This window comes from Etheostoma cragini, chromosome 2 (assembly GCF_013103735.1).
Source record: "Etheostoma cragini isolate CJK2018 chromosome 2, CSU_Ecrag_1.0, whole genome shotgun sequence".
Taxonomy (NCBI): domain Eukaryota; kingdom Metazoa; phylum Chordata; class Actinopteri; order Perciformes; family Percidae; genus Etheostoma; species Etheostoma cragini.
In genome coordinates, this window is record NC_048408.1 from 29,643,085 (window position 1) to 29,654,949 (window position 11,865).

Sequence of the window (11,865 nt, forward strand, 5' to 3'; positions counted from 1 at the left end):
ACACACACACTTGAGCACACACACACTCAAGCACACACACACTCGAGCACACACACACACTCAAGCACACACACACACTCAAGCACACGCAGCACACACTCTCAGACTTGCTGTCAGCCTTTTGTTGCACACACCCACACACACACTCCATTGTCAGGCAGTGTGAGCAGTTTTCTGTTTGTTCGCTGTTATTACAAGTAGACACAAATAAGAGTTTGTGTCTGCATCACTTCTGATGGGACAGCACGGTCGAAAGATGTAGGGCCAATTTCCAAAAACAGAAAGCACGAGTGGAACACTTTGTCTTTGTTCGCTCAGAGAAGCTCACATTTACAGTTTGAGTTTGGGACCTTCAGGCAGCGCGGAGGGAAAGGTTTCTCAGGGACAGTTTACTGTAAGGACCCAAACAGCTGGCACAGGTGTGGTTGCTGACGCACCTTTAGAGAGGATGCTCTTACAGATCGCCTGTCATATTAACTAATGGGTCCCCAGATTAAGAATAGTTTTACCAAACTCAGCGGACAACCACCAAAGCAAGTTTGTCCGCACAGGCTGAAATTTTGCCTTTAGAAAACGTATAAACATTCATTATTTAGCTCTTTTCAAAACATGAGTTCTTTACATGATGTAAGGAAGAGGGAATAAAAGAAAAAGTAAAGAGACAAAGTGCAAAAAATGCTAGGGCTGCAATTGAGGATTATTTCAGTATTTATTTTTTGGATGAATGGATTTATGAAATGTCAGAATATGGTGGAAAATGTGGATCAGAGTTTCCAAAAATACCAAAATGACGTCCTCAAATGTCTTGTTTTGACCACTAATAAATACATCTTTGCAGTCCTAACAAATGCACAATATAAAGTGATAAAAATGTGAAAAAAGCCAAAGGAAACGAGTTGCTTGTTAAAGATTTGAGCTGATTTGGCTCCTCTGAGACTCTGTTCAGGGTAACGTTACTTCCAGATTCACATTACAGATCAGGCCTCATATTAGCATGTAAACACCAGGTGGATGTCAACAGCTCCACTTGCCTGAAGCCGCTGTCATGGCGACAGGGTAAGAGGGAAATAATCCCTCTGCACGAGATTTATCACAGAGGAAGTTGTCTGTGTTGTGTGTGTGTGTGTGTGTGTGTGTGTGTGTGTGTGTGGACACACACAAAAACAACACGTTTTGTTGTTGTAGCACTTTTTGAACAGTTTTTCTTTCTTCTTTTAATTAATTTGATCTCAACCCCATTAGCGAGATCCCAGCCTCCAGGTTGGACAACAATGACCTTGAGGAGCGTTAAAAATAAATAAAAATATATATTCGTATACACTCTTGCTTAAAAGAAGCATCACTCTGAAGTTAAAACGCTTCAGATCTTGAGTGAGTGTTAAAGTTCATCCTTGACTTTGCAACGTGTATTTTGACTAAAACTCATGTTTCACCTACCAGCGTTCCTAAAGCCTTTAACCCCACCTCCGCGGTTTCCTCATGTGATGGTGTTTGCGTGGTGGCTTTGTTAGTTTTTAGATCTAGTTTTACACATAGCGGGTTCCTTGGGTGGTCTCATGGCTCCGTGGTTTAAGACTTCAGCCTATTTACAGTAAATGCAACGTCCTCAAAGCAAAACACACCCCCGGATGCAATTATGTCAAATCAAGTAAAAACAAAACGTAGTGTAAATAAATGAAGGTGAGTGTGTTTTGATTTAATGTTCTGTCGTCTGGTCAGATGCTTCCTTTGAACACGAACATCCGAGTGGCCTACGCCAACGGGAAGGACGACGAGCAGAACTTCATCCAGAACCTCAGCCTGTTCCTCTGCACCTTCCTCAAGGAACACGGCCAGCTCGTCGAGAAGAGGTCCAACCTGCGGGAGACGCTCATGGAGGTAGGCCGGACGACACACCTAGTCACAGAAAGGGCCCTTTTCACTGCTCTAATTAGGGGTGCAAGACATGTTGACTCAATATCATAATCGCAATATGTCGAAAGTGTCCCAAAAAGGGTGCGATATTTTTTGGAGCGCTGCTGTTTCAACAGAGTTACGGTGTGAAGTGAAGAAATAGAGACGACAAAACAGAACGAATCAGAGAAGAGAAAGAAAAGTTATATTTATATATTATATATTTTATACTGTCCGACCAGTACATGTCCTATTCTTTCTCTATATACAGTATATATACATACAGTACATATATTATACTGTCCAACCATTACATGTCCTATTCTTTCTCTATATACAGTATATATACATACAGTACATATATTATACTGTCCAACCAGTACATGTCCTATTCTTTCTCTATATACAGTATATATACATACAGTATCTATATTATACTGTCCAACCATTACATCTATTCTTTCTCTATATACAGTATATATACATACAGTATCTATATTATACTGTCCAACCAGTACATGTCCTATTCTTTCTCTATATACAGTATATATACATACAGTATATATATTATACTGTCCAACCATTACATCTCCTATTCTTTCTCTATATACAGTATATATACATACAGTATATATATGATACTGTCCAACCAGTACAACATGTCCTAGTCTTTCTCTCTATATAGTATATATATTATACTGTCCAACCATTACATGTCCAATTCTTTCTCCATATACAGTATGTATACATACAGTATATATATTATACTGTCCAACCAGTACATGTCCTATTCTTTCTCTATATACAGTATATATACATACAGTATATATATGATACTGTCCAACCAGTACATGTCCTATTCTTTCTCTATATACAGTATATATACATACAGTATATATATTATACTGTCCAACCAGTACAACATGTCCTATTCTGTAGACGTCCTTATTTATCTATTCATTCATTCATGTTGTACCATTCTATTGAAATAAACCTTGTGTTGTAAGAACCTGTTTAATTTGTTATGAATTTATTTGAAGCCTTTTCCCGTCACTTTTGTAATTTTACATGTTTAAAAATATTGAAATATCAATATCGCAATATTCATAATCATCACATTTTGTCAATATCGTGCAGCCCTAGTTCTAAGATAGGTGTATCGTGTGGACAGGTGAACTTAAATGGTTCCTGGTGTCTGGTTGACTAAACAAACCGGAGGCGTCTCTGTATTTCCGCCACTGCTTTTCGAGTTGTTGAACAGAGACTCCCCCCCCCCCCTGACGGCTTTTCCTGCCTCGCTCTCTCCCTCGCTCTCTCCCGTCTTTCCTTGCTTGTGTTGTCCTGATTACACGTCTGTAATGACATACATTTGGGACCAATTACAGTGGGAAGGACCGCCTTTCCCGTGGCTGTTTGTCCACTTGTAGAAGAGTACTTACTCAGACGTGATGTTTCAGGAGGAGGCTGACGAGACGAGACGGCAGATATAAGAAGCGACTGTTCAGTCATCCGTCGCCTTCCGTGTATTACATCATACAGATGTAGCCAAGAAGTTAAAATAAAACCGGAATCAAACAGATGTGCATGGAGATGTTATTTTCAGAATCCGCTTCATGTACCAACTGTGTGTGCACAAACGAGACATTTCTTTATTTAGCACGGCTTTCAATGTACACACAGATAATAAAGATGGGCAAATAGTTTCTATTGAGTATAAGGATGTGGAAAAAACAGTTGAGTCTTTCTGTAAGTTGTAAACAAATTAGTCTTATAATTAGACACAGTGATAGTGCAAAACTGGGTGTATTTTTAACTGTAAACCCATCTCAAATAGAAGAAAATGTTAAACTAATTACTCGTGTAAATAAGAGATTTACAATATTAAATTACCGTGAAGGCTGCCCAATCAGCGACTTTCTAGAAAAGACACTTAAGTAAGAAACTGAACCAAAAAACAACTTTCTAAATGTATACTGTGCCGTGACATACCTTGCAGTAAGTAGTTTGTAGTTTATATGTTTAACCCAGATGTTTAACACTGAAAAAAGTCTGGGGTCACCGCGGGAGACCCCGACAAACATCGGGGATTTTAGCTGGATGATCCTCTTGGAAACAGAAGTAAATGCTTTGTTCTCGGTTTAGCAAGACTGACTAATGACCCCACTCTGCCCCCCAGGCCCTGCACTACATGCTGCTGGTGTCCGAGGTGGAGGAGACGGAGATCTTTAAGATCTGTCTGGAGTACTGGAACCACCTGGCGGCAGAGCTCTACAGGGAGAGTCCTTTCTCCACCTCCAGCACCCCGCTGCTGTCTGACGTCCCACCACGCAGACACCTGTACCTACCTGTACTCTCCCAGGTAAGCAGCATAACCGCACATGATGACCTAGCAGACAACCTTTACCCCTATAGACTGGGAGGCCTGTCAGCCAAAGTGCAATAACACTCATGTTGTCCTCGGGTCAAATTGACCTGTTGTCCTATATCAATGTTCTTTTTAATTCCCCAATTGTAACCAACCAAAATAACATTGAATTTTATAGCATTGTAAAACAAATGGAAGTGTTTTTGAAATAGTATTGAGTAAAAGTTGACATATTCCAGTCTGTGATTATCATCAACATCCATTCCTTTAATTTTAGTCTCGATAATTCCTAATTTCTGTTTTTCTAACTCAAACATTAGGCATAATTTCCTAAAAATTTGGTTTATTGACCATAAATTCCAAAAATAACTGTAAAACTATAATTAATAAGTTAGTGTTACGCATTGTTGAAAACGTCAAAAGTTACAAACTTTGAAAGAAGTGTTAAAAAAAAGGGACAAAAACTTAAGAAAAAAGTTTAAAACAGCGATAAAAAGTGTCAAAAGTGTTGATTTTCAATTTTGACAGGAAGACAACACAAGGGTTAAATATGCTTTTCATGAGGAACATCTGTCTACAGGTGCCGCCTCAGACTCTCACATCCAGCTTATCCCTCCTCCTGTCTTGCAGGTGCGTTTGCTGATGGTGAGCCGCATGGCCAAACCGGAGGAGGTGCTGGTGGTGGAGAACGACCAGGGCGAGGTGGTCAGGGAGTTCATGAAGGACACAGACGCCATTAACCTTTACAAGAACATGAGGGAGACTCTCGGTAAGTTAGTGCACGTTTGTGGCGGTTTTTAGATACACAAATTACGACCTACCAGTTCTTTCTGTGAATGGTTTTAGGTGTGCACCTTTACCCGTTTGCTGATCATGCTTTATTGTTAACAACAAATCTTTGTTGAAATAAATGAAAGAAACTTAAAAACCACAAAAGACCGTGCATACGGTTCTTATTATACTTCCTCGACAACACACACGAAAGTTCCCCGAGAAAAGAAATGTGTGTGTGCACACACTCGACCCGAGTTTCCCACCTGCAACTTTGTTCCACGCAGAGCGCAACAGTGTACTGCAGGAACTAGTCAGAAATCTTCCTACAACTTGCTATCTACACAAGGAAAATGCACGTATGTGTATATCATCTTTTGACTTTAAGCAGGCAACTTCCCTCTCACCCACAGTAGATATATTGGACATGCGTCTGGCACTAAGCTGTCATGTTTTGACTTTAAAGCTAGCGCTAATGCTTGTTTCAGTTGGGATTTTTCCCACAGAGTCAGCCTGTACCAGATCCTCTTATATTTGTGCTTCCCCGGGGGCCGTATGCATTTTCTTACACCGTTTCTTTAATGGCTGCCAAGAAAGTTAGTCCTGTCAACATAGAACAAGTAAGCTGAAATGATCCGTTGCTGAGTTATTGCATCGATACCTCCCCACCATGTCTCCTCCGTCTCTCTCTCTGTGTGTCTGCAGTGTATCTGACCCATCTGGACTACGCCGACACTGAACGCATCATGACGGAGAAGCTCCACAGCCAGGTGAACGGCACCGAGTGGTCGTGGAGGAACCTGAACATGCTCTGCTGGGCCATCGGCTCCATCAGCGGGGCGATGCACGAAGAGGACGAGAAGAGGTTCCTGGTCACGGTCATCAAGGTGGGACACACAGACGATATTAGATTATATCGGCATTAAGCAGCATCCCTCTACAGGCAGACATTACTTAGCCATGTTGCATTGACGCTGGTGAGTGAGACCTGCAGCTGGACTGCGTGACAGAAGCATTTATTTCAATCAATTCTCATTGTTTTCTGTGTAATGAAACATGTCTCCCAACCAGTCATAGACGCTGCATCTGGTGTGTGTTGAACATTTTGTGGATTGTGTGTGTTATGTACTCAGGACCTGCTTGGACTGTGTGAGCAGAAAAGAGGAAAGGACAACAAGGCCATCATAGCGTCCAACATCATGTACATCGTGGGCCAGTATCCTCGCTTCCTCCGAGCCCACTGGAAGTTCCTCAAGACCGTCGTCAACAAGCTGTTTGAGTTCATGCACGGTAAGACAAGACAAGACCAGATCCTCAGCACAGAACAGACCTAAGCTTTTTGCCCACATCTTTGAATTAAAACTCCTCTGGTTCTTTCTTAAAACTTACTACTTCTCAGGTTTGAATCTTGTTGCCATTGTGATGTGTGATTATGTTGTTTAGACACAGACCTGTAGAGTCGGAATTTGTATTTCCTTAAAACCCAGTTCAACACACAATATGCAACACGAGACAAACGCATTTTGAAATGTTGTTAGGGAGAAGTTGCCGGTTTGAACCGGCCCGTCTCCGCTTGACTCAAACCGGCTGCCACCTGCGACTTAGCTTGTCAAGTCGCCAGAGGCTGGTATTAGAACGGAAGGGACGGCAGCTGTTTCAACAGCCAATAGGAACGTACGCTGGTAAAGTTTTTAGGCCTTTATTTTCTTATTTTTGACACAACAGCTTAGACATGAAAAGGAGGAGAGAGGGGGAGGAATGAGTGAAAAGGCCGCAGGTCGGAGTTGAACCCACAGCCACTGCGTCGAGGACTAAGCCTCTTTATATGGGAACACAAGCACCCGATCCATGTTATTTCTACGGTCAAAATGGGAGCGTTTTGGGCCCGTGAGCAAGTTTTTATGGTCTAGCAAACTAGAGAGTGACTGAAGAGAACAAAGCCGGGAATCAGAGAAATAAAAAATCAGTTTTGCCAATCCATCCGAATTAGAAATGCAACTGTAGCAAGTATCTCACTCTCCATCCTCGTGATAAATCTTTGCTCTGAACTGGACTTCGGGTGACGTTGCTTCTTGAGTTGTAAGTAATGCTTACGCATTGTTACTGTGTTTTATTTCCTCTTCGTCACACAGAGACTCACGACGGTGTGCAGGACATGGCGTGCGACACCTTCATCAAGATCGCCCAGAAGTGCCGGCGTCATTTTGTCCAGGTCCAGGTGGGCGAGGTGATGCCCTTCATCGACGAGATCCTCAACAATATCAACACCATCATCTGTGACCTGCAGCCACAGCAGGTCGGTCCTTTCTCTGGACCTTCGGTCTGCAATGGCACAGTTTTAGTTGTCATTACTCATTTTAGTACTATTAGTATTCCTTGTTGGCAGTCACATGTTTCTTCGAAAGAGTTGTATAAACTCTGGCGCTCGTAAAGTTACATCACTTCAACCTCTAACATACTTAAAATATGTATTAAATGTTTGACAAAAACAGTTGACAAAGATAAACCTAATGGTTGGGATGAAAAGGAAAACAAAGGGGAAAAAATCAGATGTACCCTCAACGGGTCCATCGACAGATTCTACAAAACCTGAGACCCTCTGATAACTTATGTGAACAATTTACCTGGTCAGTCCTGCACAGTTTACCTGGTCAGTCCTGCACAATTTACCTGGTCAGTCCTGCACAATTTACCTGGTCAGTCCTGCACAATTTACCTGGTCAGGCCTGCACAGTTTACCTGGTCAGTCGTACACAGTTTACCTGGTCAGTCCTGCACAGTTTACCTGGTCAGGCCTGCACAGTTTACCTGGTCAGTCCTGCACAGTTTACCTGGTCAGTCCTGCACAGTTTACCTGGTCAGTCCTGCACAGTTTACCTGGTCAGTCCTGCAAAGTTTACCTGGTCAGTCGTGCACAGTTTACCTGGTCAGTCGTACACAGTTTACCTGGTCAGTCGTACACAGTTTACCTGGTCAGTCGTACACAGTTTACCTGGTCAGTCCTGCACAGTTTACCTGGTCAGTCGTACACAGTTTACCTGGTCAGTCGTACACAGTTTACCTGGTCAGTCGTACACAGTTTACCTGGTCAGATGCACTTTTTTAAAATCTTTTGTCCGTCCGGGGTTTGTTCATTTTGGGTTTAATCTGTCTTTGTCCTTCTATGGTTAGGATTGTTTTTTTATGGTTGTTTGTAAAACAAAGACTACGATTGTTTGATGTGATAACTAAAAAAGTACAAATAGAGAGTTTTATAAAAAGGGAAACTAAAAAACCCTGCTCCTGGTCTCTGCAGGTCCACACGTTTTACGAGGCCGTTGGCTACATGATTGGCGCTCAGACTGACCAGGCCGTCCAGGAGCTTCTGATAGAGAAGTACATGCTGCTGCCTAACCAGGTGTGGGACAGCATCATCCAGCAGGCCACCAAGGTGAGGACGACGGGTCGATTATAATCCATTGATGTGTCTTTAGTGCCTCAAACGGTGTCATATGACACCAACTATTGTTAAAAATTGCGCCTTGTGCTAAATTGTGGACTCTCTGCTGCAGAACGTGGACATCCTGAAGGACGCGGAGACGGTGCGTCAGCTGGGCAGCATCCTGAAGACAAACGTCAGAGCCTGTAAAGCTGTCGGTCACCCCTTTGTTGTTCAGCTGGGACGGATTTATCTGGACATGCTCAACGTCTACAAGTGTCTGAGTGAAAACATCTCCTCAGCTGTCCAGACCAACGGTTAGTTTGTGTGTGTGTGTGTGTGTGGGAATATGTCATTTTTTTTTTGCCATTAGGGTCTCTCAATCAATCAAAACTGACAGTTTGGTGATGCTAAAAAGAGTTTGTTGAGACAAAAAAAGTTCACTATATCAAGCTAAATCATGATATGTGGATGTTGTGTTCACAACATGTTTCCACTGCCCCTGATTAGCCCAAAAAAAATCTGTTATTGCCGATTCATATAACATTTTCCTTCATACAGGTGAGATGGTGACCAAACAGCCTCTGATCAGGAGTATGAGGACAGTAAAGAGAGAGACATTGAAGCTGATCTCTGGCTGGGTCAGCCGCTCCAACGACCCTCAGATGGTGAGCCACACTGTCTTTGTTCTTCCTACTGTAATGGAAGATTGTTTTTTTAAATGTACTGTATGTCATATTTAAATCGGAGTTGTAATGACTATTTTTTTCTTAGTTTTTTGCACACAAAGCATCGTCTGTATTCATTCAGCCAACAATTATGGAAGCATGCCCAGTTTCTTCTGAAACCCAAGGGCCATAATGTTTAGAATTAAAAGCTCAAATTAAAACTTATTTTCAGTTCTATGACCTGCACTGTAACGCTTACTGGGACCAGCTTGTAAACACTAAAGTCATGTTTATTATATTGGAGTGCCGGTCACTGTTACTCTCTTACTGTTAAAATGAGTCGGGAAGCGGACAGAAAAACAAACTTTGCTTTTACAGATAATAAACCGAGAGAAATGTTCTCCAGTCTTCTCATAATGGTCATAAATCAATGCTAGAGTAGCCCACTTACTTGGTTACCGCTGCAATTTATGTAACAAAAAAGAGCAAAGAGCGTCTGTCTTCTCAAAAATCATCCATTGAGTGTTGGATTGTAATTTGTGTGCTTTAGAACGTAATTATTGTGAACAAATTGTAAAATAAGCCTAATTTCTCTCTGTGTAGTGTAGGTTACAATTACAAAATTCACGTACAAAACATGTGGTGTCAACGGTCTCAACTACTGCCAGGAAACGCTTAGTTATGCTAAATCATACATTAAAATAACAGTTACACTGTTAGTTACGCTGTAAGTCATGCAGTAACACGGTTAGTTATACAGTTACACTGTTAGACTGTTAGTTATACAGTTACACTATTATACAGTTAGTTATACAGTTACACTATTATACAGTTAGTTATATGTTACACTGTTAGACTGTTAGATATACAGTTACACTGTTATACAGTTAGTTATATGTTACACTGTTAGACTGTTAGATATACAGTTACACTGTTATACAGTTAGTTATACAGTTACACTGTTAGACTGTTAGTTATACAGTTACACTGTTATACAGTTACACTGTTAGTTATACAGTTACACTGTTATACAGTTACACTGTTATACAGTTACACTGTTAGTTATACAGTTACACTGTTATACAGTTACACTGTTAGACTGTTAGTTATACAGTTACACTATTATACAGTTACACTGTTAGACTGTTAGGTATACAGTTACACTGTTATACAGTTAGTTATATGTTACACTGTTAGTACACAGTTAAACTGTTATACAGTTACACTGTAGGTTATGCAGTTACACTGTTACACAGTTACACTGTAAGTTATAGTTACACTGTTATACAGTTACACTGTAGGTTATGCAGTTACACTGTTACACAGTTACACTGTAAGTTATAGTTACACTGTTATGTAGTTACACTGTAAGTTATAATTACACTGTTATGCAGTTACACTGTAAGTTATAGTTAGACTGTTATGCAGTTACACTGTAAGTTATAGTTACACTGTTATGTAGTTACACTGTAAGCTATAGTTACACTGTTATGTAGTTACACTGTAAGTTATAGTTACACTGTTATGTAGTTACACTGTAAGCTATAGTTAGACTGTTATGTAGTTACACTAAGTAATGCAGTTACACTAAGTTATACAGTTACACTAAGTAATGCAGTTACACTAAGTTATATAGTTACACAGAAGGGAAGCCAGTGATTTAAGTTTGTGGCAAAACCTTTTCAGTGCTCAGTTTTTATTTTGTGACGTTTGATTGAATAAAGGACTATTTTTCCAGCCCTATTTCTTCATTGGTCGATCTCATGAACCCAATCTCGAGTCTCGTCTCTTTTGTTCTCCAGGTGGCTGAGAACTTTGTGCCCCCCCTGCTGGAGGCGGTGCTCATCGACTATCAGAGGAACGTCCCGGCTGCCCGGGAGCCCGAGGTCCTCAGCACCATGGCAACCATCGTCAACAAGCTGGGAGTCCACATCACGGGAGAAATCCCCAAGATCTTCGATGCCGTCTTCGAGTGCACTTTGAACATGATCAACAAGGTCGGTTTGGGTCATTTAGTCACGCCCCACACCTGTTGAAATTGCTCAGAAAACAATGCACATATGATATAAGAGTATAAAGGTTTTACAGACTTTAAACTTCTTTTTGTTCTCCTCCTGTGCCGTCAGGACTTTGAGGAATTCCCCGAACACAGAACCCATTTCTTCTACCTCCTCCAAGCCGCCACGTCCCAGTGCTTCCCAGCCTTCCTGTCCATCGCCCCGGCGCAGTTCAAACTCATCCTGGACTCCATCATCTGGGCCTTCAAGCACACCATGAGGAATGTCGCCGACACAGGTCTGAACCACCATCAACTCAAACACAAATACTGACAAGTTATTTAGTTCCCAATGGTCGTGAAAAGGTTTTGAGGAAATAAAGAATTCTTCCCGGACAGCTGAAAGATTTAACTGTTAATGATACTGCAAGTTGGAACCTGTAATAAGTCAAAAGAAAACCGACTAATAACATTATTTTTATTTTTCCACCAGAGGACGCTCTACAACGTCCCTGTTAGTGATGGCGTTGGATAGTCTGTCCACCAGTGGACGCTCAATAACGTCCCTGTTAGTGATGGTGTTACATAGTCTGTCCACCAGAGGACGCTCTACATCGTCCCTGTTAGTGATGGCATTGCATAGTCTGTCCACCAGAGGACGCTCTACAACGTCCCCGTTAGTGATGGTGTTGCATAGTCTTTCCACCAGAGGACGCTCTACAACGTCCCTGTTAGTGATGGTGTTACATAGTCT

General features: G+C 41.5%; 1 protein-coding gene across 1 annotated transcript in view; it reads left to right on the plus strand.

Annotated features, from left to right (window-relative positions):
• xpo1a (exportin 1 (CRM1 homolog, yeast) a) overlaps positions 1–11,865 on the plus strand; it is a 27,928-nt gene that overhangs the window by 10,564 nt on the left and 5,499 nt on the right. Inside the window, exons 11-21 of the mRNA XM_034900771.1 lie at positions 1,720–1,878; positions 4,070–4,252; positions 4,889–5,027; positions 5,735–5,916; positions 6,163–6,319; positions 7,162–7,325; positions 8,325–8,459; positions 8,581–8,764; positions 9,009–9,115; positions 10,918–11,112; positions 11,242–11,410. Coding sequence (XP_034756662.1) covers positions 1,720–1,878; positions 4,070–4,252; positions 4,889–5,027; positions 5,735–5,916; positions 6,163–6,319; positions 7,162–7,325; positions 8,325–8,459; positions 8,581–8,764; positions 9,009–9,115; positions 10,918–11,112; positions 11,242–11,410 — 1,774 coding nt within the window. The remainder of the gene's footprint in view (positions 1–1,719; positions 1,879–4,069; positions 4,253–4,888; positions 5,028–5,734; positions 5,917–6,162; positions 6,320–7,161; positions 7,326–8,324; positions 8,460–8,580; positions 8,765–9,008; positions 9,116–10,917; positions 11,113–11,241; positions 11,411–11,865) is intronic.